The following is a 27,741-nucleotide window of genomic DNA, read 5'->3' on the forward strand; positions in this document are numbered from 1 at the left end:
AGATTCTTGGGAAGTCCCAAGGTCACCAGCTCCTCCTGCATGCCTTATCCCACAGAGAGTCATGTAAACAGAGACCTCTGCATTATTTGGTAGTGAGGAGCTAACAGCCCACTGGGATCTAGCTGCTAGTTCAGAGCAACAATTCCATGGATTTTGCCTGGTTACTGATAAATGAAAATGAGTCCGTCAAAAGAAGAGAAGCAGAGACTTCCAAGGAAAAGCACAGCTTGAGGATCCTGGCGAGCCCAGCTCAGTACTTGCAATGCTACAGGCAAAGCAGCAAACAGGAAAAGTCTTGTAGCTTCTGCTCCGGTGCCCTTCCATAGGCAGGTACTCCAGGAATTTGCCTGAGAGCCCCCATATATCATCCTAACCCTGCTCCTCTCCAGAGATAGGAAAATCAACTGCAGGAGCTGTGACAAATAACATGGAGTATTCCAAAGAGAGAAATAGGCACAAGCAATTAGGTATAAGATACCTGTCTTGAAGCCCAGCCAGCCTCACCCCTCTTTCCTCAAATGTGAATCATGCCCCAGGAAGACCATCTATGCACTTGGACATGAATATCTGAATTTCTCCTCTTGAGAAGGATGGCATGTGGTGGGCAAAGTCCAAAACAAGAGCCCACCTAGAGGAAACTGTTCTGCTCTTCTCCTGCCTGAAATCTCAGGGGAAGGAAGGAGGAAAGCCCAGCAGAAGTGAGAATTCAAACGCTGACAGCTCCTTAACACACTCTCATCCTACTCTGCTGCTTTCCCCAGTCATTTTCACACCTCAGCTATGTTCCCAGCCATGCCACCCCCTTCCAGAGAAGCAGTGGAGTAAGAGGGAGCCCTACCACTCCAAGGACAGCCAGGGAGATCACCACAGCAAACGAGGCGTAGGCGGAGTAGGCGCTGGCATTGATGTCTGGGTGCCGGGTCTGGTAGAGCTTGAGCATGCACAGCCCTGCAATCATGTACATGAAGGAGGTGTCTGTGGAGGGACACAACAGAAACAGTGTGAACACCTACTGCCAGTGGCCCCAGAAAGCTGCTCCTCCAAGGATACACAAAGCATCAGGGATCTGTGTCTGCCAGCCTTGGGTTTGGCCCTGCTGCTGCACTACACTGTACAGCACTTTGTGCTCTGCCACCTTGCAGCAGCACATCTTCTGTGCTCTGGGGCAACAAAAACTAAAGGGGATCAGAAAATAAGTGCCCACAGGGCATCACAACCTCCTGACTGAGCTTTGAAACAGGCAGGCTCCAGGGAGACTTGCAAGGGTAGAGAGAGATGGGAAATGTCAGCAACTCAGCAAGAGACAGAACATGGCAAATCTTAGCTCCAGCTCAAAAGGAGAAAGGAAACTCAGCTTACCAAACTGGAAATTGGAGTAATTAGGGCAGACGTGGTAACAGGCACTGAGCACCCCTTCCATCATCAGAGCAATGCCCATAGCATAGAAGAGACCAAAATGCTTTGGGATCCCATAGTCCTGGAAGAGAGCAGAGCTGTATAGTGAGTGCCCTCAGTGTCCTGATCACAGGCAAGCTTCCATTCCCCATCACTTCATCCCTCCTAACCCCTACACAAGTCCTCCAGTCACCAGTGCAGCACAGAGTCCTGGGTGCAACCACAGGCTCTGGATTTAGATACATGGCATAGCCAGGTGAATCCACAGGCAGCAAACCTAAGCTAATCACCCTGGAAGTTCTGATCTGAAGACCTTGGTGTCTTGGTACTGACATAATGAAAATCTCCGTCCTGTACCTCATGCCATGCTACATCCTGTCCAAAACAGAGAGGACTGACCAGAATTGCTCTTGTGGTCAGTAGGGTCTTAGAAGCTCTTGAGCAGTGCCCATCAGCCAATGTGAGAAGGCATTTCCATCACAATTTGGCCACGATTTCACCTGAAAACCACAAGCAGCAGACCCTTACAACTCGTATTGCCTTTCCTTGATACCAAGCCCATGAGAACAGAGCTGTTTGTCTCCAGAAACCACTAGCACCTCTGCCCACAGGGCTGCAGATATCTCCATTCTCTCCCATGAGAGATTACTCTTGTAGCTCTGGCTACAAGAATCTCTGCTTCAGAGATTGAGGCAGCCAAATTCCTCTGAGTTATCACAAGCAGCTCTTATGTAAGACAAATCAAACTTCACTATAAAGATAAGCATCTTGGGACACTCCTGCCGTCCCAGTTCCTCCACAGCAAGTGCTGCAGGAAAATCCAGAGCCATGGGAATTCTTACTCTTCACAGGCCCAGGCTGGGTCATCACCACAACAGTATGGACAAACTGTAAGCAGTAAAGCACTGGGGTGTGCAGGAACACAAGCATCCCACCTAGACACTTCTGCACAGGAGGGAAAAAGGAGGAGGATTCAACACTCCAGTGAGGAAGACAAGTGGAAACCCATTGTGTATCACTCTGGTTTTTGAGTTCACTCCATGTTCCCTGCCTCCACTCAGCCCCAGGCAGTCATGCCTCCTACCAGGGTGTAGATATCCTTCATCTCCATGGCCCGGCGGTGGAGGATGTCTCTGCGCAACACAATGAGGAGGAAGAGAAAGCCCAGCATCATGTGGCCCACGTTGCTGAGGATGTTGTTGAAGGCACTGCAGGAAAGAAGAAGGTTTAAGACAAAGGCAGCACAGCAGCAGGAAGCTGAACCCTGGGTTGTGATAAGCTGAATCCATTTTGCTCCCCGCTCCACCACCTTCCAACTCAGCAGCTGCCAAACTGCAATCTAACACTCTAGATGAGAATTTTAATTTGAATAGTTCACCTGTCCCAGTTCATTTAACACTTCTGAGAGATTCCCAACTCTGGGCTTTCTTTGCACTCACACATTAATTTAGAGAAATGCTACACTGGAAGGACTGATCTGAACTTCTTTGCAGAGCTGCTGCTCCTTGTATAAAAGTGTCCAACAGAGCACAGGAGCACCTCATTGCTGTGCCAAGGATTTGTAAGGGGCACCCAGGTGCCACAAGTTCTAGGGTGAGTATGTCTCACTGCAACAGAGCAGCACTGCTGAGCAAAACACAAAGATCAGAGTCCTAAACTCCCAGTGGTCTTACCAACATTGCTACTGTGAGCCTGGCAAGCATAAAATCCTGACCTGGGCACAGCACAAACACTCAGGAGGCATGAGACAAGTATGCAGTGAGGAAAGGCTCACTCACCTCAGCACCCCAAGGGGATGAGCACACAGGAAGTTGTAATAGCAGATGTCCTGATTGCCAGTCACATTCACCACCTGGACAGAGAGCAGGTGGGAGGCCTGCCATTAGCAAATCCTCCCTGCTCTGGGGGGTTTGCCCCATGCAAACAGGGCACAAACACAAGGTGTACCAGGACACAGCCTAGCTCTAGAGCCAGCACAGGGAGTACTGACATGTGCAAGCAAAGCTTTTAGGGTGGGACAAGATGTTGTCAAGGGCCACAAATCTGTTAACAGTCTTCAGAGGAAACATTGTGTGCTCTCAACCCCCCACTAATAGACCTGCTTGCAGGTATCTGCATAACAGCAGGATAGCAAAGGTTGGGAGAAGGCAGGAGAAATCACAGCAAACACTACTTGCTTTCAGCTGTCCCTTAGAGATAACATCAAATTCCTCCTGTCTCTAAAATGAAACAGGACCCAAATGAGACATCAGTTGATCAGGAAAACAGCAGCACTCCCACTTCCCAAGCAGAAATAGCAGAAATGCAAGCCCAATGAGCCAACCTCACTGTAACAACACAGTGCAGCAGGAGCAGCGAAGGTAAACTGCTCCTCACACAGAGCAGAACTCCTGGGTGATCCCAGTTCCACTGTGACTTGTCCCCCTTGCCCAACACAACCACAGGGCAAGTTTAAAGCAAGAGGGGGCAGCCATGGGGCCAAACGCACCGTCTGGTAGGTGATGACCAGCTGGATGACCGGCAGGGCATAGAACACCGCAATGGTGATGATGTTCCTGCAGAGAGGAGACAGCAGCAGCACTTACACACACACCAAAACCGGGGGGCACACCCAGAAGAAAGCCCCAGAGTGCTCATGGAGGAATGTGCACACCTCACTGCTCTGGGGTTATGATCTCATTGTGAGCCCCTGAAGCAGAGGAGCACGCAGGAGGAAAACCAGAGGCAAATGCTAAGGGCACAGGAAAAACCAGGATGCTGGCCACGAGCTCATGTGTCTGAGTGCCAGTTTCTCCCCATTCCCATTAGGTTTCAGTGCACTGGTTGTTACCATGCTTAAAAGTAAATAATGCAAAACAGAATCCACTTCCAGGATCATGTGTGCACTGGTCCACAAATGTCCTTACTTGAGGTATGTGGGATCTGCAGTTACTGATTGGAACAGGGTCAGAATGGGCAACAGGGTAGTTCAGAAGTGGTTCAGAAGAAAGGCATGCGGACAGATTCCACAACCAGACACTCTGGGTCCAGAGTTTGGGTCTTACCAGTTTGCCTTCTCCTTACCAGAAATAGATTTTGTATTTTTTGCTGACAATTCTTCGGTCTTTCCTGGACAAATCTGAGAGATAGAGGAACACCTAAAACATTATCAGGTGGGGAAAGAGGGAAGAAAACACAAAAGAACCAATGTAGATTACAGATGACAGTAGGAGATCTTGACATATTTGCAGCTTGGTGATATTTGAACTGGTTTTACACAGTGAACTCACTGTGTCCCTTGATTCTGTGGGGATGAGTTCTGCAAAATCCTCTGACCTCCAGGGATGGCTCCAACCACACAGAGCAGTGCAGGATGACAAAGGGAGGAGTTTGAGAGCTGCTGTCTTAAAGCCCCTCCGTACATCCACTGTAGTCACACTACTTGTACTAAATAGCCACCTACTGTTGCAGATTATTTTCTCCCTATCTTCTATCTCCTTGAACTTCTCTGGGTATTTTCCTCCTTTCTCGATAGTCCCCAATACATTTTGATTTTCCATATTAAAGCACTCACTTCACCAGCACTCTTATCACAGTGGGAAAACTTCCAGTGACTGAAAAAAGACTAAGAAGCACACTCAGCTGTATTGGATGAAATCCACTGTGAAAGGGAAGAGGACTTTTGAGATTTCACTGACGTGACCAGTCCTGGTCATGGCCCAGAGGTGCCCACGGGTGAGCACCAGCCGTACCTTAGTGCGGATGATGTTCTTGTCACTCTCAATCTCTGGCATGGTGTCGAAGTCGCTCTCCTCCTCCACGGAGCTGTCAGTGTCCGAGCCGGCCGGGGCCCTGCGCTCCAGGGAGGACAGCTGCCGGGCACCACTGGAGCTGGACTCGTCTGGGCCACAGCAGGGAGAAGGAGACACACAGGGTAAGGGCTAAATCCCTCTGTGCACAGCAAGAATCCAGCAGTCCCAGGTGCTTGGATGCTTTGACAAGTTGATAGGGTCAGTTCAGGGAAAAAATTTTTCCATGATTGTCACAGACATATTTTATGAAAAATCCTTTCCTTAGGATTTTTTCTCCTGAGAAGCTGAGAGGCCTCAGGAACAAAATGTAACCAATGGTTATCTGCTGCTGTGGAATGCAACAGGTGCATCTGTGATTGGTCTCATGCAGTTGTTTCTAATTAATGGCCAATCACAGTCCAGCTGTCTTGGACTGTCTGAGAGTCACAATATTTTATCATCATTCCATTCCTTTCCTTTCCTTGCAAGCCTTCTGATGAAATCCTTTCTTCTATTCTTTTTATATAGTTTTAATATATCATTTTCTTTTAATATAATATGTATCATAAAATACTAAATCAGCCTTCTGAAACATGGAGTCAGATTCTCATCTCTTCCCTCGTCTTGGGACCCCTGTGACCACCACCACATTTGGTGACCCCAAGTGAAGAAAAATTCCACATTGGGTGAACCCCGAGTGAGGAACATTGCCACACATGATCCCAAACCTTCCAGAAGTTTTAGGTGCTCAGCTAAGAGCAGTTTGAAGGACCATTATCTTCCCCTCTCTGCAGCATTTTAGGTTTTACTCTACTTTTATTCTATTACTTTTCATCTCTTAACATTTTCTACTCTCTACTAGCCCAGGCTCTGAAATCTGGAATTCTGAGACAAGACAAATACCTCTAAAAAAGAAGCAGACTGTTAGGGGTCAAAACCACACTCAGTTAACCTTCAGATTTTATGTAAGCTTTATATACATCTAAGCTTTTCTAAAAATATTGTAGAACAAAAGACAAAGAAGAAAGTCGATTTTTCAAAGCAAGCGGAGTACCAGCTTTATTCCCATTGCATCCCTGGTACTGGGTCACATACAGGTTAGCAGGACCTGCCTGCACTTCCCACAGGCTGGGCAACTCCCAGCTCATTGCCCACATGGACATGGGCAGAACACAGGATTTTGCCTCACTTCCCAAATGCTTTTAGAAGATTTCTTTGGAAAAAGGGGAAGGAGGGGTAAAGTGGTAATTACGCCCTCAGGAAGGTTTTTTTCTCCTCTGCCTCCAGGGCATGATTCACCTGTTGGTAGTATGATATTACTTCTTCCCTAGTGAAACCCCTGGGGGCAAGAAACTCTGCTTGTGTCCTGCTTTATGGCACACAAGCCTTCAGCCTCCCAGGACAAGCATGCTTTGGTTTAAACGCAGGCTGTGAGCTAATAACAGGCTCCTAGAAGCTTGCTTGAGAGGGACCTTTTCCAGTCACTAGTAAATGTCCTGTCTGAAGCAGCATTGTCACCCACAGCTTGCAGGTGACTGTAGCTTTGTCTAAGACACATTTCCAATGACAGTCTCTTAGGGCACCTCTTTCAGATTTCCCACTTTTATTATGTAGATGCTTTTCCCTAAAGTGCAACCTGAACCTCACTCACTGCAATTCGGTTGTTTGGGTTTTGTTTTGCTTTGTTTTTTAATAGTTGCAAGACGCTCCTAAAGTAGCTTGCAGCTTTATTCTCCTCTGGTGTTAAATCACCCTAAAAATGCCTTCCTCCACCCCAGGGAGAAGCCTCCCTGTGCCCCAATTCTGGAATATACTGTACCAATAGCACCGTAGCTGCTTCCCTCAGGAGTGCTGGCTGAGATGGGGTGTGAAGAAGTCATCATCCCAGATCCTGCAATGAAACAGACCCAGGAGGGACAGTTAGTTTCATGTCAGTGCTTCTAAACGTCTCTGAGGTGAACACAAACAGCCTGAAGAGCTGGAGGGGCTTGGGGAAAGGAACATTTCTCTAAACAGATGGCAGTCTCCCTCTAGAGCATACTGTGCAAAAGGGAAACCCTCGTTCTGCAGTGTGAAGGAAACCCATTTCCTTCAGCCTCCCCACACAGGGTGCCAGTGAGACTGGCAGCAGGAGCCCTCTCCAGTGCCCTGTACAGATCACACTGTGGGGCTGCAAGACTTGGTAAATTTTAGAGCAAGTCTCATGATGTTCTTAACAGCCTTCTGAATTTCTAATTCTTCTCTTTCCCCATCTCATGCAACTCTTCAAATCTCTTCAAATCCTGCTGCCTTCAGCTATCTCTGAAAGGGTCACAGACTTTGGCAGACAGCTGCTACATAATTTTAACCTATCAAGGAGAAACAAAAAAATGCTTTATGCAAAAAGTGGTAATGATTTTGTGCTGATGACAAGAAGGGAAAGCCTTTGAGGGCTAGGAACATCCTGCCTCCTGCCCACATATATGAAGCAAGGAGGAGTGCTCTCCTGCCTCCACATTCCCTCTTTTTGCTCCCAATGGTGGAGCTCAGCAGCTGACCTACATGGCAGGAAACAAAGCCAGCTGAATCCCTTCACTGAGAGGTCAGTCACAAAAGGGAGGGAAACAAGGGCAGCAGGAACAGGACCATGTTTTCCAGTAGTGACAAACAGTGAGACAGGTTAAGAAGTTGCTTTAAATCTTCATGCCTGCAACAATCTCATGTGGGCAGTCAGTGGCAAAGCAATGCAGAACATGGCACAGTATTTAAAGCCTTACCGCAGCCTGGCAATGGCCTGGCTTCCCAAGCTGCAGCTCTGGCTTCCCAGTACCTGACTGGTCTCAAAGTGACAGGCACAGAGTGCTCTTTCCAACTGGAAATTCTGGGCATTTCTGTAACACCTTGCATAGTTTTTTATACCATTTTCATCAGCCACAAACGTAGAGAGATCTAAAATTTGTCCCTGACTGACCCCAAGTCAGAGAAGCACCCATCCAGCAATGATATTTGATATTTCAATTTACAATTACTGCTTTTGTTTTTGCATGTCTGCTGTGCTTGTTGGGCTGGGGGCTAAGACTTGGTCTCAAATTTTGGCTCCTTTAGGCTCCTGCCCCACCCCTCTATCAGAGAAAACAAACAGCTCAGAGGAGCGTCAGAAGGGAACATGGCATGGATTGAGCACCAGAGGGAGGGCTCTGGCACACTGCAGCCCCAGGTGACAGCCCTTGAGCCCTGAGCTGAGATTGGCAGGATGTTGTTGTAGGTTGAGGCATGAGCAAGATGCAGCTTCTACTCAACACCTCCAATCCAATCTCCCTCTCTCATGGAAGCTTTTCCTGTCGCTTTAAAAGTCATTAGGAAATCCAGATCACTGGGAAGAGGGCAAAAGCATTTCCTTATGTTCACATCAGCAAGGTACAAGCACAATTCCTAGGCCTGTCTGTCCTGTTCCACGAGGATACTCCCTCCTAATTTTAGACCAGGCTTTATTCTCTCAAGTGACCTTTATTCTCCCAAGTTACCAAAGATTTCAATCTGGACGAAGCAGGCAAGCCAAGGAGAAAAAGCACTCTGCCCTGACTCTAACAGCTACTTTGGACCCAGCTCACCCACTAATTTCCATCCCACTTGCCACTGTGAGAGTGAGTCAGCAAAGTAAATCTACCACACCAGGCGTGGCTCCTCCAGCTATTGCCTCCACCAAACAGTGAGGATGCGGAAGGGAAGGTGTGCCATGGGATTAAAAAAAAAAAAAAGTGGACCACAGAGGCCAGATATAAGATGGATAACAAGAGCAAGGAGGCACATGGAGTGGCAGGACATTCCAAGACCAATGGCAAAGACACATTGCTGAGCACTTCCATCCAGCTCCTTGGTGGGGAAAAGGAATAGGGAGTAATGAAGAAGGCAAGATCCAGGAGTACTTGGGAAGGAAAGAAATTCCAAAGGGTGGCAAGGGGAGGAAAAAAACCAAACAAAGAGAGAAAGCCAGTGTGTCCACTGATCTGGAAGACAGGGAAGCTGCTAATTACCATTTTATAAGCATCAGTCAGACACACCCTGAAGAGACAATAGATGAAGAAACAGCGTGTGGGTAGCACATGATTCCTCCCCAGAGGAAAGGACATGGCTGCACATTCAGTGCCAGGTATGTGAAAGTGGCAATGCATTACAAGGGAGAGGACAGGTCACAGAAGCAGCAGGTGCCTCTGGGAGGAAAGCTGTAAACTATAAAGGAACTGTGCTCCTCTCTCCCTCCACAGAGCTGCTGTTCAGCAGTCCTCCCTGCTCAGCAACCCAGTTCTCTACTCTCCAGGTCCATACTAAGTCCAGCATCTGCGCCCTGCAGCTTTTTGGGAACTTTCCAAACACCAGAATTTAACCTCCACCTCTCAGCAGGGCAGTTTAGAAGGCAGCTTCTAAGTTGGCTTCAGCACATTAAACCTCAGCTGCAGCATCAGCAGCACTCCCTGGGACTTCTGGTCTCACCTGGCTGAGACTGTGCCTCCTTGTCTTAGACAGTGATTCCTTGTCAGCACCCTGGAGCTCTCCCACAGCCTTGGACAGGTCTCTTCAGCTTACTCCAGCTTCCCAATACACAGGCCTTTCCCATTGCTCCAGTGCCCTAAGACCTGCTCTTGTTCTACAGCAGGATCCATCCCAAATGATATAAAATGAGATTATATTTACGGACACTTTTACAGCTCCCTGTACATGCTGTGAAAAAAACCCCTTTTACGTGTATTCCAAATACAGGGGTACACGTGGATCTTTTAGTGGCTGACAAAACAAGTCTAAGAATTCTAATGTCCCCAGGCCCTCAGCAGAAATATTAAGCCAATTAATGCCAGTCAGAGTGAAATTCCAGTGCTGATCCTTTAAACACAGCTCAGTTATGCTACCATGCTTATCTGATGGGATGCAGCAGACCAGAGAGACTGAAAATGCTCACATCAAAAAAGGAATAAGATCAAGGACCTCTCAATGCTGCCAAGACTATGTCCTCCCTTCCTCCAGGAGAGAGGTACAAATGACCTCAGCACCAATGCTTTGAACTACTTTGCAGGCACTAAATATTTAATCAAAATGAAAAGACTCCCATGCCTCACCAGAAAGCAAGAACTCCCAGTGCCCCCCATCCACATGACAAAAACCTCCATCTTTCACTGGCAGCCTCTTAGATGCAGCCCTGTTTTTATAAGGCAGAAGGCTGCAGCTTGTGGAAATGTGGGTGCAGCACAAAGTAAACTGAATCCAATGCCAGCACAAATATCATAAACACCACTACCTAACTCTGTTAGTCATTCATTCAGCTGGCTGTCTGCAACGTCCAGTGAAAAACAATTTAACATTTAAATTCAATTAAAAGACCCCATGCTTAAACCAGGCAGAGGAATTCTTAAAGCATAAGAGCCAACATACTCAAAAGTGCCTTGTTTAAAAATCAGCAGACCTGGCATCAGGAACATGAGCCTGTAGCCAGGTCCAGGCAAGGCTTAGCCTTCCTCCACCCCTTTAAAGGCAGTTCCTAGGGGCAGGAGTCAGGACCAGGTTCAGGGCAGCTGGTTTCAAAGGACTCTCTTGTGAGGGCAGAGAGGAAGCTCTAACATCTTTCCTCAGCACCAGAGACTGTGTGAGCTACCAGGGAAGACAGCTCCAGGACAGAAGGTACTGGACTGACAGCCTGTCCTCTGCCTGTGCTGCTCCCTCAAAGCTGTCACACGACAGAGAAGAGACCTTACCATGCTCAGGGCTCAATCTCCCAGCTGAAGCCTTCCTCTGAACCCTGCAAAGCAACAGACAGCACTCATGAGACAGCCAACAAATCTCAGCACCTGCCACCCATGGCAGGATTATCTAGGACACCAACAGGTAAATATGGCACAAGTTCTAAAAAAACAAATAAAACCAACAAAAATAAGCACAAAAGAAACAAACATACTCAACAACAAAAAAGAAAAATACTGCTTGGACTAGACACAACTCAGCCATGACTGCTTGCTGTTTGTCTCTCTAACTTCCAAAGCAACAGAGGGCTTTTAATCCCCTCAGCTATCCACCTGAGGCAGGACAACCATTTCCATTACTTATCCCATCCTACACTGCTCAATATGTTGGGAGAGACCCTCACACCATCCTTCCAAACCCATCTTTCCTGCTCAGGGGAACAAACATGTATGAATCTCCTGAAGTGGCAGCAGGAGTTAGAGGCACTCACTAGCACAATGCTTAAGAAGCCCATATCACCCCTGTCAATGCAGATGTCAAGCAGAAAGAAGATAGTAAAAAAACAACCAAACAAACAAACCAACAAAAAAACCCTACCAGCATATTACCACAACACAGAAAAATATCAGCAGGTAAGAGCACATACTTAAGGAATTTAATTGAATTGTTCCAATGAATTGTATTTTCATTGATGTGTCTTGAAGTTAAGCCATGCCCATGCAGACATTCTTCTCAAACAAACCCAGACACCAAAGTTTGGGGCAGGGGAGGCAGGTAAGGAAGAAAACCAGCATTCTTGGGACTCCAAGGCCCAATTTGTGTCACTGCCACTGATTGCAGTTCTCAGTCCAGCATGCTCTCACACTCCATATCCCAGACTGGTCCCTTCACAATTCCCACCTGCTGCCCAGTGTCCTTACATAAGAAAACACAGGGCTGGGGCACTACAAGATTGGGAGGGCAGACCCTTAGATTTTCCTCCTTCCCATGGTCCCCACAGCAGAGGAAGAAGTATTTTCTGGCTGATGATCAGCAGGAGCCCACTGAGTAGGCATGGACTTCTTTAGCTGCTCTGCTTAGATGCTTGCCACCCCACTCATCCCAAATTTTCCATAGGGTGTGGTGTCCCTGATGAAAAGAAACAGAAAGGCTGTTCTTTTATAACCCCTTGACTCACCTAATGTAGTGCACAAAAGCAACAACCACTGAGCCCAGGTAAAAGGAGAGGAAACTCAGGAAGCTGAAGAACATGGCCTGGACATAAACAGACTCTGAGGAAAAAGAAGGGATCAGTCAGCTCACAGAGCAGGAATAGCACCTCTCAGGGACAGCACTCTTCCCAATACCACCTTGTTAAAATGCCCAGCCCCAAACAGCCCTTCCAAACCCATTTGCTTTCTTCAAAAGGAATTGACAGAACCCCCCTTTCTCCCCCCCTTTCTTCACCCCCAGTGCTAGCTGGTGTGGCACACAGCCCTTCCTGAAGGGAGCAGGCTCCAGGTGGCTCTGACTCCTTTGCTGGGGCTGTCTGCACCATTCCTTCAGAGGCTGCTGGCCCAGTCACACCCCTGTATTCAGAAGTGCCAAGTTGCCCTGCAAAGTTGCATTGCTCTGCCCAAAGACACTGACTTTTAATGGAGGGCAGAATTGTCACTTGAAGGTTCTTTGTCCGTTGCAGGTTCCAGGTACGGTTGACATTCCCTGTGAGATGCACAGTGTACAGAAAATATAAAAACAATCAACATTAATGATTTCTGGCATTGATCTTGGTTCTCTGAACTTGCAAAAACAACAGGGTCTGGCTTTTCACTAAAATGTGTGGGTGGTTTTGCTTTAAAATGTTCTCTGATCTATCAATATACAGCTTCTCCCAAATGTTTCCCCCTTCTTCCCTGTTCACAAACTTTTTTTCAGACTAAAAATCCCTGCTTGAGCCGTCCATATATTGCTTAATTCTGGATCCTGAATCCCAAAGGCATCTCATCTCCTATTCATTTAATCCCCAAAGGAGAGGTTCTCTCATTACAGGTAGTGGGAGTCCATTTTTGCCTTTGGCCAAATCCCTGTGAGTAAAACATTTCTGTGCAGGATGCCACTCCAGAAACTCACTCTGTTTCTGCAGGGCTTAGCACACCGGGCCAGTACAGCCCTGCCAACAGCATTAGGATGTGAGAATGACACTCCAAAGGGCACAGGGTTTTTTTGTGGGAAAATTGGGGCAGAAAGGTGGCAGGGGAGTAGTAAAAAGTTGTTGAGGGAGACCAATATATCTGTTGGTTGCAGTCTTGCTTCTTCTACAGGGAGGAAGCTTTGAGGCTTTGAGAACAGGAATGTTCCCACTCCAGTTACAGCCACTGCATGAGTGGTGGAGACTTTGCTTTTACCACTGCCCAGCAAGTGGACACACTGTCTTCTGGGTGGAAAACACTAGAACAAGTCTTTTGTAAAATTATTCTCCGAGAATTACCGATTTTTCCTGTTCCCCCAAGTTCAGAGCTGTCACAGATCCCAAGACAGCAGTTGGAGAAGATGCTCTCTGCAGGAACTGAGACTCCATGCAGCCAGGAGGATAATACAGCAGCAGGGAGCAGAGGTGAGAACCAAACCAAAGGCTGAAAGCAGCGTTGCCTGGATGACTCCAGTGTCTCCCAAGGCCCCAGTGGTGCTGCTGAAAAGCACCTAACCCCAGCATGCCAGGCACTGTACTAGCCAGCCACCTCCTGCCACATCGAGACTTTCAACCTGCCCAACAACATCAAATTGATACTTCACTCTTCCTCACAACTACCTGGGTAAGACAGACCTACATAATCACCCAGTGGCATCCTACAGGAAGGTCCCAAAAGACACCCACTGCTCCATCACTCAGATGCAGCAATCAAATCCACCTCCCAGAACAACTCACCATGAATTGAAGAAGGCACAGAACCCCCACAGGCATAATCCTCTGGCTTGATGACAAACACAACGAAGAACTGCTCACCTGGGAAATCTTTTCTCTGCACAGAAGGATGGAAGAAGACAGAAAATCCATAAGACACAAAGCCTCTCCACTCCAACAGGCCAGAGATCAGGTTTTAATTGCTACACAGGCAGCAAAAAACACTGGGATACAAATCAACATCTCACCTGCACAGTTATGGCTGCCTGCTTTGTCATAGACTGATAAACTCCATTGAATTCCACATTATGGTCCAGGTCATACACTGGGCACTAAAACAGACAACTAAGGGTTAAACCAGGGACAACATCCAAACTATTTTCAAAGGAAGCCAACTGGAAAACACAGCAGAGAACAGCAAAAAAAGGCCCCAGTTGGGATATCCAAGGGAATAAAACCTCTTGCATCTCTCTCTGCTCCCATACTGCAGCCCCCTGCAATATTCAGGGAGGTGAGAAAAGAGAGTAAGTATGGGGCTATTTCCCAGCTACAAGCAACAGCCAACCTCCATGACAGGGAACACCCCAGGAAAGGGGATGAAATATACAGAAAGGAGCAAAACTCAAGGAAGAAAGATATCGTGTGTCTGAAAATCAGAAGTTCCCCAAGCTGCCTTGAGCCAGGGGAGAGTCAAGGGAACAGCACTGTTCCCTCCCTGAGCCACCAACATTCCACCCAACACCCTCCATGGAGAGACAGACCCATATCTCAGGGAACCTCACAAGGGAGACATAAAGTCCCTCTCTGGAATGTGTTCCCTATGGATAGGCTAGAAAGGAACAGCTTGTTCACCGTTTTACAACAAAAGTCTCTGTATGAGCTACTTGAACTCAGCATCCCTGTCTTGGCCTCCTTCCCACAGAATTTTCATTCCGCTTTCAGGGGCTCCCTTCACCACCACCACCAGGGCAAAGCCCTGCCTTGGGCTTTTCCCTCTGCAGGGCCCAGACCCCTCAGAGCTGGACACAGCTCCAGCAGGCAGCTCCTTACCCTTCTCTGCTCAGACTTACCACAATATCCTGCACAGAGACAACTGAGCATGGGTAGGCTGCCTCAGACACCACATTAATAATGACTGAATCGACATCCGGAGGAAATTTGTACAGAAAGTACTGTAGAGAAAGCAGAGTACAAGAGACATGATCCAGAAATCACCCTTGGCAGTATCTTCAACACCTTCCTAAGCTACCTCAACAGCCCTAGATGGCTTTGGGGTTGGATGTGGATGGCTTTCATAAAAAATCAGATTTCAAATATTAGGACCTTATACTACAGAAGAGCAGATCAAATATATACAGGCAACTGTCCCCCTTGCACAGTATGCTATTAGACACAAACATCTTCAATGTGCAAAATACAGCATTGATCCCTTCACTTCTTCCCACCTGATGAAGCTAAAGTGACTTTGTTTTACACCCCATTCCATTTTACCTTGATATGAGCAATTTCCAGATGTTTCCATACTGCTGGCTGTACTTTTATACATGGAAAACATCATGGAGCTTTCTCAAATGGGTTGCCTCAAAGACAGACCATGAACAGTATTAGGTCAAATGGCTGAAACTGTCAAGAGTTTCATAAATAAAATATTGATATTAGTTGAGGGATTTGGGGTTGCTTGTTTGCTTTGATGGCAAAGCATAATGGGGGTTTCTCTTTGCACTTTAGCTTTGAAAATAATGCAGCTGTAACTCTAAAAAAATTCTTGAGATACTAATATCTGGCAATATTCCTACTTTTCCAGGGAGAGGGGGTGGGAAAGGAATGGCATCTCCTTCATTGAGCAGGCCAACAGGACAGTTTGTGGGATTAGGAAAAAGCTGTTTTTTCAGATCTGGGCAAAAGATGTCCCAGGCAATATGATTATTTGTATATTTGTTCAGTAAAAGGTTTGATGCACTGCAGGAGAAGTGTGGCTCCTGCACCTGCCCCAGCAGGATGTTTCTTGCAAGGGCTCCCATCATCCCACCTGGAGGCCAGACCCTGAGAGATCAGCCTCCAAGCCACAGCCACCCCGAGGGGCTGATGGGCACTCACACCCCCTCAGAGGGACACAGGCTGAGGAGTGCCACCAGCCACCTTCCTCCCTTCCATATGGTCACCAGGCAGCCACTGCTGCCACACTGGGAGCTACCACCACCCCTGCTCCAAAACCATCACCTGAGACTTTCCCAACTGTAGAGCTCCCTTTCTGGCACATAAACTTCAGTGCTGAGCAAGGGCCAGCTGTTTCCTGTTTCTCTTCCCCCATACCAACCCCCAGGAATTACAGCCCCGAAGCCGGAGGGCAGGGACAAGCAGGAAATTACCCAAGCCTTTTCCAAGTTGCCCATTTCTACTAAAGCATTTACTCCCAGCACCCCTCCCCAAGCAGGGTCCCTTCCCTGCTGAAGGAGTGATGGCTTCAACCACAAGTCCCTACAAAGTGCAAACTCACCAAGCCAGTTTCCTTAGCAGAGCAAGGTTTGTCTGCACCAAGCAAGGACACAAGCAGACTGAGCTCCTTGGTTTCCCAGGGGCACTTTTCCCCTTGGAAAGTTCTAGGGGCATGAGGATCACCTTTTAGTCCATGACGACTCTTCTGTAATTTCCTCTAAGCCATGCTTGCACCAAGGTACAGAATTAACACAAGGGCATTGAGGCCAGCAGTTCTCTGCTGCACACACTGCAAGTGTTAAAAACACGTCCAGCCAACACTTCTCACCTATACAAGCATATCCAATTTCTGCTTCTGCCCTCAGGCACAAACTGGGCTCCGGACAACATCTCCTTCAGTTGTTACCTCTTTTTACAATACCCATCGAGGTTTTAAATCATCTTTTTTTTCTTCCCCTTATAGACTGCTTAATACTTTGATTTACAAAAACCTCAGCATTATACCAATTAAGAAGCAGTCTTCTACTCCATACACCCGGTTATTAATTAAAAGTCATAAATCTCATATTATTAATTGTGACAAAAAAATCAGACCACAGTCACAAAGTTAATTTCATATCCTAAATATTCTAAAATCCTAAGTAATGAGTGCTTACAAAGAGTCACCATCATTCCCTATGCTTCTGTAGTATAAAACACTGCATGAATCTGCAAACCAGATTAAGACATTTGTCAGGAAAAAGGATTGGCTAGGATGCCTGGTAATACTAAACCTAGAATTAAATGGTGTTATTAACAGTGAAAGCAACAACAAAAACAGAGTCCCAGAAGCCTGGGTAAATCACACACCCTCCTAGCTCTACAAGTTCCTATAGCTCTACAGTTACTGCCAACAGCATTTTCATCCAAGAGGGGATTTGTATCTGCAGGGCTATAAGCAAAGCTGTTCAGCTGGAGGGGCTGTTCATACATGCCTCCTTCTGAACTAACAGACATACTGATGCCTTAAGTTTTAGCTTTCATACTTTCTAGATTCTGTACTGTTTTAGCATATAACTCTGAACTTCATAAAGAAAGATCAAAGATCACATCAATCACTTGGATGTGGTAAGACATACAAGCAATCTACACAGGATTCCTCCTTACCTGGGGCTGGGAAGGGCTGGCAGTGAAGTTAAAAGCTTTGTTGGTCCTAGAAAACAAATGCCGGAATGTTGAAGTCTAAAACTTTTAGAGCTGGAACACACCCAAAGTACCCTGAGATTAAACAAAATAATTTTTTTTTTCCCCTAGGAAGGAAAAATAAGGGAAGAGTAGGCAGATGGACCAAGTCCCTTAAGTGATGTTCAAGTGGTACATGAAGAAATTGCATTTGTATTCTCACATCCCAGCTTACTCAAGTTGGAAGTTCTCCAGCCTGGTGACTAGCAGCTCATATGCAATATTGAACGGTGCCATGGAAGCCACATCCACAAATATGATCTGCTCAGAGGGTCTTGTTTCAGGTGTTGGCTCAGAGGGACACAGGGTCCGACTCACTTCTTGGTAATTGTAGGTCCTCTGATAGCTACAACAGCCAGGGAAAGGAGGGAAGAGAAGGTTGGATAGGAAAGAGAGAGAGAGAGAGCAGTTAAGAGGTTTTTCAGCACTATTAAGAATGGCAACATTTTCCCTCTGTTTGCATAACTGAAATTCTCATCTAAAAGCCCAGGAGCATTCACTCTTTTATTCAGCATTCAAGCTCCACCTCTGTTGCCTCTGGCAATCTGCCCAAGGGACTGGTCATCCTCAACATTTCACTTCCCTCGGGGATGGCCACCACAGCTGTGGATTTCTAACATCTGCCATTTAGTGGAGGCAAAGAGAGCACTGACAGCCACTGCTGTACCCATCACCTGCATCAGGCAAAACACTGCAGGATATCTGCTGCTGGCACCAGGATCCAGTCACAGGATGAAGCTTCACCTCTGAAATGGACTAAGGTGCCTGAAAATTCTCTATTTGCAGCCCACCAAGCCCTGAGGTTAATGAAGATACAAAGCAGCATTGCTTTCATAAAGAAGCAGCCCCAAAACAACCACTCCTTAGAATAAACTTAACTTAAATGTTCCTTAGGTGAGAAACAGAAGCTCTTTTTCCAGAAATGCACTGTTACACAGAAGCTACAGTGCTCTTTCAAGAGCCTGTTCAAACTCTGTCCCAAACCAGAGCCCAGGAACCACCTGCACACATAGCAGCAACTGTGGAATGACAGCAACAATGTGTGGTAGATTCAGTGACTGGTGCCACAGGCAGATCCCCTGCAGACAAGCCTCCTGGTGCTCTGTGCACATATCTGAGAAGCTAAGAGCCAAGAGCAGGCTGCCAGGTGAGAGGTGACCTATGAAACCCTGCTCTCCCTACACCCAGCTGGCAGCGAGCAAGGACTAACCAAGCCCTGCAGTGTGCACAGGTTACAAGCAGCAGCATTGAGGGAGGCTGCTGATGAATAGAGCTGGTAGAGGAGTGTGCAGAGAGAGGAGTGTGTCACAAAGAAGAGCCCCCAGTACTTACAGGCCTCGGAAGATCAGTGGCACCTGCCAGGAGAGCACTCCCTTCTGCTGACGGACTACAAACAGGACGGGGTACTGGAGGTTCTCGGAGCTGCTGTTCACGTACACCCTCACTGCATCCACCTGTGGGGAAAGAGAGCATAAACTGAAGGGGGAGAACAAGGCAGCTCCAAATCTAGGTGGGAAAAGCCTTTCCCCCTTCCTCAGTCTGACTTAGGTGCTGACAATATGCACAGGGAGATCAGCAGTGTTTATCACCAGACTAACTATTCAGATCCAGAAGTCATTTATAGAAGTGCCTCTCTGCTGATGCTGCAGTCCAGAATCACAGCCCTGTGCCCAGGTCAGAGGTGACTGTCAGACAAGACACAGTGGACAAATGCAGAATACATAAGAGAGTTCAGTACCTTCTGTTGGGAGCAACCTACATAACTTATCTTACAAAAATTAAGCAAACACATGTGGACACACAAGACAAAGACTCAAAGCTACAACTAACAATTTTCTTGCCGGGACTCTTATGTGCCAAACTCAATCAACATTACTGGAAAGTCACAAAGATGAAATCAAGAGGCAAGGATGAAGAAGCAGATTAGCAGTGGGCTCTCATGTAAACAATTCCAATATGACCATAATCCCACCTAACAAAACAGGAATATACTGCTGACTGCCCTCAAGTGGACAAGAAAGGCTGCTTGTGAGAAATGTTGTAATGCAGCCCACTGCACCAGCAATTGAAATTTCTACTTATTATCATTGGCCACCACGTGGTTGCAGAAGTAGGACAGCTGTGGTGTAACACACCCTCAGTTCGCTATTTGAGAAGCAAGAAGTTTGTCTGTACCACATGGAAATATCACCATTTCCATTTGAAAACAGCATCCCTTCAGCTCTCTCTCCAGAACTGTAGACACTGATGAAGAATACAAAATACATGAGTGCATAACTCATCATATGATAAGAAACAGCCCATCTCAACTAAAGGCCTTGAAATAATGAAAACATATTAAGTAGATAATACATACACATTTTAAACCTGCCACATCCTGAAAGATTATAATGGACTCTCACTAGATCAGTAAAATACTTCTCACAGATATTCTGATTTTATTCCCTCCAAGAAGAGTAAAGGGTCAAGGAGGTAGCACATTCTGAAAAGAGCATACAGAATTAGGAAGCTAGAAAAAGGAGAGTTATCTGAGACAGCAACTTATCCTTTACCCTGGGGACACCAGTTTCAGAGAAATTACTTACCTCTGCAATTCCAAGTAAAAGAAAATTTCCTATTTATTCTTGTTTGGTGATTCTTGACTCACATGAGAGTTGAATCTAGTAGAACAAAACACCTTCCTGAAAGCCATAACCATCAGTTTTCCTGACATTATTACCGTAATACAGAGGCAACAGCCACCAATTCCTAAAAATTATATCTTCAAAAAAAAAAAAAAAAACAACAAACAAACAAACAAACAAAAAAACCAAAAAAAAAAAAAAACCAAACACATAATTTAATTAAAACCCCCTTGAAACAGAAGAGTGTCTTTTCTCATTGCCTTCTGGCTTTGAAACCTTTGCAAAGCTCTTTTGGCCTGCTTTCCAGTTTTTCCTTCCAGTCACAAGAACTATATATGCAATTTTGTTTCCAAGGATATTTCACCATAAAGTGCTAAAAGAAAGCTAAGAAAAACAGCAGCACAAAGCAAAACACACAAGGAAAACCTGAAGGGTGTCACCACAGCAGCACTGGAAGATAACTCAGTGGCTTCCTTAGTCCCTGCAGCTGCCCCAAGGGAGCCGAGCCAGCACACATTGGTGTGACTTGGAAACACAGGGACTGGGCTGAACAAGCTCCTGTTTGTTTCTTGATGTTTGCTATGACAGGGAGTGAGGACATGAAAGAAGCAACTGGAACTGAACAAGAAAACAAATCTAAGGAACATGAAGACAAAATGGTCAAGCCAGTCTCCTGCAAGGACATGGAACAATTCTCCACCCCTGGGGAAAACAACTATCACTGCAGAAAAGACACATTTCAGCTAACTGTACAGCAGCTTTTTGCCCATGAAAAAGGTTCAAGCAAGCCCACCTCCACAGGTGAAGTGATTCTTGCTTGCCTCAGGCTGGACATGGCTCTGTGAACTCTCCAGGGCCCAGCACATCAGCTCAATGCAATGGGGAGCTCACATCAAACTCACAGCAAATATCACTACTGGCTCATGCATCCTCAACTATCCATAAATACAAGCCAGAGATTGGGAAATTCTCTTCTCCACTGACTGCACAAATACAGACCATAACCCAGGACATGAGTTATGCATATATTGCAGATAGTCAGGTTTTCTTCATTGTACATGAGTATGTGTATATTAAATGAGTACAGTTCCCTCCGAGCCCTCTCCTGATGGGAGAGGTATTCCAATGCCTTTATCAGCTTTGTGGCTCTGCACTGGACTCACTCCAGCAAGTCCATATCTTCCTTATACCAGAACTGGGACCAGGGCACCAGAACTGGCACAAGCAGGATCACCTAGAGCCAGCTGAACATGGATGGAGACTCCATAACCTCTCTGGGAGACCTGTTATGGTGACTGATCATCCTCAGTAAGAAAAGAAAGTTTCCCATCTATTCTAGAGAAGCACAAGGGAAGGGAAATAAAAGCATTGGTGATTAATGCTCTGACAGAGAAAAGCCTGAGAAGTGGGAGTCCCTTCCCTCTGCTGTGATCCAGCAGCCAGACCCCTCATTTGGTTCCCCTCTCTCCACAAAGCTAAGCTGATTATACACCACCTACAACATTTATTCAGCTTTGCTGCTGATTCCATTATCTTATAAGAAGTGTAGGAAATAGGAATATCAGGAGAGGGAGGTAAGAGTCTCAAGACTCAATACTCTTTTAAATCTAAGCAATTACACACAAGAAAACTGGTATATGCCATATTACTACCATAATGACTTATCTGCATCCTTACTGTGCTCAGCACTCTGTATTTGCTCTCTGTTACAGCTGGTTATAGCTTCTTTGCCCTGCTCCCCTAAAAGTCCATATTCATGTGCCTTGAGCTCTTTTTGGTCTGATATCTGGGGCAACACCAAGCTGCATCAAAGCAAGACCAACTATGGCCTAAGTGTGGACTCACAGATGGGATCCCACTACACTTTTTCCCCCTCTAACCTTTCTCTCTGCACTCTACACAGGCAAAGCTCCTTTCCAGGCCATGTTCAAACAGGGTGCCTCAAACAGAGAGGAACATCAGAAAATCAGAAGCAAAACTTACAGAGCAGCTCGTTAAGAAGATCTCAATGTAATTTAAATTTCACCTCAATACACCAGCAATTCACTTGCAATGAATAACTCTGCTCCTACTACATTTGCACATACCTAGATCAATCTGGAGCATCACACTGAGTGTAACCCCATCAATATCTTTATTATAAAAGTCCAGGAAACAAACAGGGTGATTAAGAAGCTGGACAGATGGCAGTTGAGGTTCCACCCCATCTAGTTATGTACCCTGCTGCCATCCCCACAGCAACACAGGGCCTCTTCTGGGCAGATCTCCATCCCAAGGTGCAGCTCTGCTCTCCCCTCAGAGGATCTCAGGGATACACGAGCAGCTCCCAACAGCTTTGGTTGATGGGCATCTTTCTTATACGACAGCTATTTCCGCCAAACACTGCAACAAAACAGGTGGGATTTGCCTTCTGGCCAAACCTGCACAAGAACTTCCCAATTAATGGTTGATGACTTGGAAATAAGCTTGGGCATAAGTCCAGAAAAAGGTAGGTGCAATTATGAGGAAGCTTGGGAAAGTGCAGAAAGAATTACCATTTAACTGCAACCAGGGCTTCTCTTCATCTGTTGTCACTCACTCTCCAATTTAGTGCTACAGATTAGAAGGAACCCTAATTAGTGTCCTGGAGAAAGAATTTTCCCTGGCAGGATGAACTGTCCAGCAGGAGCATCACAAGGGACAGGGATAAAAACGTAACACTTATGAATGGATGTTTATGATTTTTAGGTCTTCTTCTACTTGACCTATCTTAAACTTGTAATCCATGCTTTGCTCCTAGATTCTCTTGCCTTGATATCAACAACAGATACAATCTCATGCTACAGATTTAATGAATTCACTATTGAGTCAATGCTACTAATACCATCTTTCCCTTTGAAACACATTTGGCATTTGCCTTCAGCAAAATATTTTTACAAGAGTGAAAAAAAGCAGGAGGTGAAGAAAAAAAAGTGATTTATTTATTTCAAATATGCTCCCCCTCCACACCTTCCCAAAGGTTATTTCATTTTTAAAACAAGAAGTTCTAACGCAAGAACCCTTCCCTGCTACAGAACCACTGCTCCCATCACACATACCTCCCCCTTCCAACACAAAACTTGATGTGGAGACAAGAGGAACTCCAGTGAAAAAACAGTGTTTTAAATTAAAAATTATAATCATCACAAAGACTATGAGCCTTCTCTGCATCCATCCCCACTCACTTAGCAATGGTGAGATGAGGAGGAAGTTTTGCCTGGGCAGAAATGAGGTCAACTAGGCTGCTGTCACTCCTGCATTGCCAGCACTGCTGAGGAACTTTATTTTGGAGCAGATCATTGCCAGCCCCACAGAAAACTAGTTGCACCTTCCCCTTCCTTGTACACTCTCAGCAGGAGGCTGGCAGTACAACATAGTGCTAGACTTCATCTGCAGCCTCCAAGCTGAAACCCTCATCTTGGGAAACAAACTTGTGTACCAAATGCTCCCTTGGACAAGGCAGGCCCTGCACAAATATTTGTCAGCAATAACCACACTGCTGCCTTTTGTGCTGTGGGGCTGAGGCAGGGTCAGGAGTGCTTCAGAAACTTCTGTTCCTCACATTCCTTCCCAGTGCCAAGGCTCTGCTGTGTGCAGGGGCGATTCACCAGCAGGCTCATGATAGTTTTGTTTCTCAGATGACTGACCTTGAAGTTTCTCCTGTGTTTCAAGGTAGACAGAGCAATAAGACAGCTGAATAAAGAGAGAGCTCTCAGCTCTGCATAAAAACGTGTTAGACCAGGAAAGACAAATATTTGTACTTCAGTTCCACCACCACCACGGAGATAGGGGGAGGGGAAAAAAAGAAATTAAAAGAAGTACAACTGAATTCCATTCTCTAGATGGGAACAGGCAGAAGGAGCCAGCCCCAAATTTGCACTGCCGAACAGAACCAACATGGCCACAAACATTAAGCAAAATAAACCAGGCTCTTGTTGACATGAAAGAATCTTTGGACTGATAATTAAATCTGCATTTTCCACAGAGATTACACATCATCTTAAGACTGGGGATGTGAATTTAAGGGCAAGGCAGGAGGTTGCAACAACACCTTGTGCTGTAAGCAAAGGTTTTCAAGGGCTTTACCATGGACTCCTTTCCAAAAGCTCTTGCTAAGCAAAGCCTTTGAGTCACACCAGGGCTGCACCCACACGCCAGGCACTCCTTGGCAGCCTGTTGGGATTACCAGCCCGTGTTGCGACAGCACTCAGCCGTGGGCCTGCCAGGCACCGGGCCAGGCCCGTGGGCAGGGAACACATCCGGCAGGCAAACACTCACTGCTGCTCCAAGGAAAGGTCTCAGCACAGGATACATGTGCAAAAGTCACTGAACTGCTAATGCTGGCTGTTGCATGAGAAAGAGGTGCTTCATTTTTATACAGACCCTGAAATTAAGTGAGGTAGGATTGAGCCAGATGGACTGGAGCAATCGAGGCAGTGAGTGAATACCCCATAAGCACCCAGCTCTGCTGATCTTCCCACTGATGAGGCAATGGGGGAAGCTGAGACCTGGAAGGAAAACAGTGACAGGTTTTAGAGAACCGCTTTTCTGCTGTCCCAGGAGATGTGAGCACCGCTCCTGGCTGACAACAGAACAAGTGGAGCTCAGAGGATCATTCCCTTTCAGCCTTTCTCTGTCTCTGCGCTCCAATGTCAATAAGACTTAATTGCCAAAAGCAATCTGTCAAATAACCTTGGCCCAGAGTTTTCTTCCAGCATTTCTGCCAGGAGTATTAAATACCTGAAGCAGCATAAATGAAGAGACAGACTCTGGGTACGTCAAGCACAGCCTTGGACACATTAACATAACTGCTCCAGGATTAGTATTTTTCATTTAAATGTTTCACTCTGTGCAAATGTGCTGTGTGGATTTACAGTCTGCCATGGACTTTCCCATGAGTTCACTTGTTTGCAACAGTATCTGTGAAGCATAAATGGAAGTAAGACAAATATAAAACATGATAATATTTATCTTTTTCCATTATTGAAGTTTTGTCCTCTAACCAATGTCGCCAGGGAGTCTCCAGGACAGCCAGAAGGATAAATTGGGAGTTGCTATGCTGGATGAAGTAGGTACCTGTTTCTGAACACCCTCAGACTTCAGAGAGATGTTAAAAATAAAAAATACTATTTTGAACAGTCAGTTAAGGAACAAACTACTCTGCAATAATTGCATCTTCCTAAACCACAGCAGCTGGAACTCTGGGCCAGGCCAACCCTTGAAACAAAACGGTATATAACCTTTCAAATCATAACCGAGTAACTCCAAGCTCCTGGCACTAACTCCAGGGTTTGCTGTCAGAACTTAGATCCCTGGTTCTTTCTTGGCTCCCAAGTTCTTCACTTCAGTATGTGAAGAAGTTCAGCACTTTGGATGTGGATTGAATTATGTCTTGTAATGCATGATGTCTTTTTTTAAACCATTTTCCATTTATTTTAAACTACTCTGAAGTAGCTATTTCTATGCTCAAAGAAAAACGTCAGTGTAAAAATTAAGGAAGGCTGTTTCTGAAATCCTCTGTGGTTCTCCAAGTGTACACAGCACAAAATTATGTTTGCTTATGCAAATGTACTAAACTATATTTTCAAACTGAGCAGATGGCACACCCTTGCAATATACCTTTTACAGTCTGTACTTCGATTCCTTAAATATCCCCTGAAATAGCAGATGAGGTCCATACAGAAAAAGCTTACCTTCGTACCAACAACTTCTGCACAAGTTATTTGAGGACATGTCAGCCTCTACTTACAATGCAAATGTATAATAAATTGCTGCACTGTTCTTGGAAAGAGTTCAAACTGAGGAGAGGCATTTTGATGAAGTTCCTCAATTCAGAATTTGTTTTCTTTTTTAATCTAAACATCTTGGGGCTGGGAAGGGAACAACAAAACCTGATCAGCTTTGATTTTAAACATGACAGCCCAACAGAAGAGAATGACTAAGATTTAGAACAACATTCAAATTCAAAAGAGATTCTTTAGTTCAAGGACAAGTTATAGAGCTTGACAGCATTAGCTTACACATTAGAAATAAAAATAAAATTCTTGCCAGCACCGCAGTCACCATCTGAAGGTCTGTTGGCTACTCTGTAAGAAACCAGAGCAGCTTTCAGTTTTTTCCCCTAAAGCCTGCAAACTGATAGCCTCTGTCAAGATGTACTACTCTCTTTCTGCCTCCTAGGTAGGAAAACCCACAAAGTGCAAAATCTTAGAAAGATAAAGAATAATTTAAGTTTGAGGAGATCTCAGTTGCTTCTACCCCCAGCCCAAAGCAAAGCCACATCCCACACTGTTCTTTCAGCTAAGATATCCCACTTTTGTCAGAGTTTTCAAGACTGTATTTTCTGATGCAAAAAACAACAGTCAAGTTTGAGTTTTTAGTAGATCCCCATGCAATTTCTCTCAATAGTTTACTTTTGTTTTCCCTTGTAAGCAAAAGCTTTTTGTGTGACCCTAGGCAGGGTGAGGAGTGTTCAAGAGAACCCACTGAGAAGCAGCAAGCACATTCCAAGTGCTGTGTGCTCTACACTGCCTACGCTGTCACCTCCTAAGGTTGTCTGTTCTCTTTAAGAAATATAAATTATATACACAAAAGTTACTCCAAAGGGATTCTGTTGAACCTTGCTTGGCTTCAGATACCATATACTATAATTTGCTTTGATTTTTTTTTTTGGATTTGATTTCGTGCCTACATTCCTGTCACATAAGATATTTACTATTAGGTTCCAGAAATGGTGTGCTGAAGCTCTTCCAGGGTCCTGTGGTGAACAGACTAGAGCCAGCAACTGAAGAGCAATAGTGTTCAGGCCCTAGAGATCCTGTAATAACAGCAGCTCTACCAACATAAGGAAATCCTCTTATGCAACTATTTGTAATCTTCCCAATTTCTTTGATTTTTACGTGCATCTTTGTGGCTAAACTGGTGGGCTTCCACTCAGCATTAAGGAAAGACAGAACTCAGCCTGTTGTCCTCACTATAGCTCAGGCTCAGCCTACTCCAAACAGCAGACTAAAGTTTTATTGCATTCATAGTGTAGCTGTGGACTGAAAGCTGGGCTGGAGCCAAGACTAACATTATGGAGAACGTGTGCAGGACACCATGGGAATACTTCAAGGTAGTTTGGCCTGAAGGTTCCTACATGTGAAACCCAAAGCCAGCTCAGAAGCAAGAGGTGAAAAAATTGCTCTTAGAGTTGTTATAATAGACATGGGTGCTGCTGGAATGAGACCTACACTAGTATGTCAAACAGCAGAGAACAGCAAACACTTGATTTGATCACTGCCACTTATTAAACCAGGTTGCCCTGTGTAGCAGATCAAGGAGTTTTCCCGCAGCTAGGATATATGGCTTTAGTCTGAGCAATTGTGTGAGTCATCACACAATTCCAGAGGAACATACAGGTTCTGGCTTCTTGCCTAAAGGAAAGCAAGTGCAACTACCATCTACACCTCGGAAACAAGACCCATTCACTAGAGGTCAGAGGAACACAATGCATTGTGCTCCTTGGCTGGAAAAGGCACTTGGTCACAAAACTTAAGGCATGTAATTGGAGGACTTCTGATCTTCTTGCTAGTGTTGAAACTGCTCTTCCTTTAGGGATGTCAACTTTTTCCTATCTGCAACTCTGAAAAAACAAAGGGTAATGATAGTAGCAACCCTCCCTGGCAGCACACAGCCTCTCACAGAC

The 27,741-nt window shown here is 45.7% G+C and overlaps 1 protein-coding gene across 1 annotated transcript in view; it reads right to left on the reverse strand.

The window, feature by feature from the left end:
• Positions 1-27,741, reverse strand: part of SIDT1 (SID1 transmembrane family member 1) — a 40,192-nt gene that overhangs the window by 7,323 nt on the left and 5,128 nt on the right. Inside the window, exons 2-18 of the mRNA XM_071433243.1 lie at positions 18,745-18,866; positions 17,588-17,758; positions 17,338-17,383; positions 14,826-14,927; positions 14,004-14,087; positions 13,780-13,873; positions 12,504-12,575; positions 12,052-12,145; positions 10,889-10,932; positions 6,985-7,056; positions 5,127-5,275; positions 4,459-4,532; positions 3,884-3,950; positions 3,174-3,247; positions 2,480-2,603; positions 1,360-1,477; positions 839-975 (exon numbers count right to left, since the gene is read on the reverse strand). Coding sequence (XP_071289344.1) covers positions 839-975; positions 1,360-1,477; positions 2,480-2,603; positions 3,174-3,247; positions 3,884-3,950; positions 4,459-4,532; positions 5,127-5,275; positions 6,985-7,056; positions 10,889-10,932; positions 12,052-12,145; positions 12,504-12,575; positions 13,780-13,873; positions 14,004-14,087; positions 14,826-14,927; positions 17,338-17,383; positions 17,588-17,758; positions 18,745-18,866 — 1,644 coding nt within the window. The remainder of the gene's footprint in view (positions 1-838; positions 976-1,359; positions 1,478-2,479; positions 2,604-3,173; positions 3,248-3,883; positions 3,951-4,458; positions 4,533-5,126; positions 5,276-6,984; positions 7,057-10,888; positions 10,933-12,051; positions 12,146-12,503; positions 12,576-13,779; positions 13,874-14,003; positions 14,088-14,825; positions 14,928-17,337; positions 17,384-17,587; positions 17,759-18,744; positions 18,867-27,741) is intronic.

This window comes from Agelaius tricolor, unplaced genomic scaffold (genome assembly GCF_023055355.1).
Source record: "Agelaius tricolor isolate 1412-34295 unplaced genomic scaffold, bAgeTri1.0.p SCAF_9, whole genome shotgun sequence".
Classification (NCBI taxonomy): domain Eukaryota; kingdom Metazoa; phylum Chordata; class Aves; order Passeriformes; family Icteridae; genus Agelaius; species Agelaius tricolor.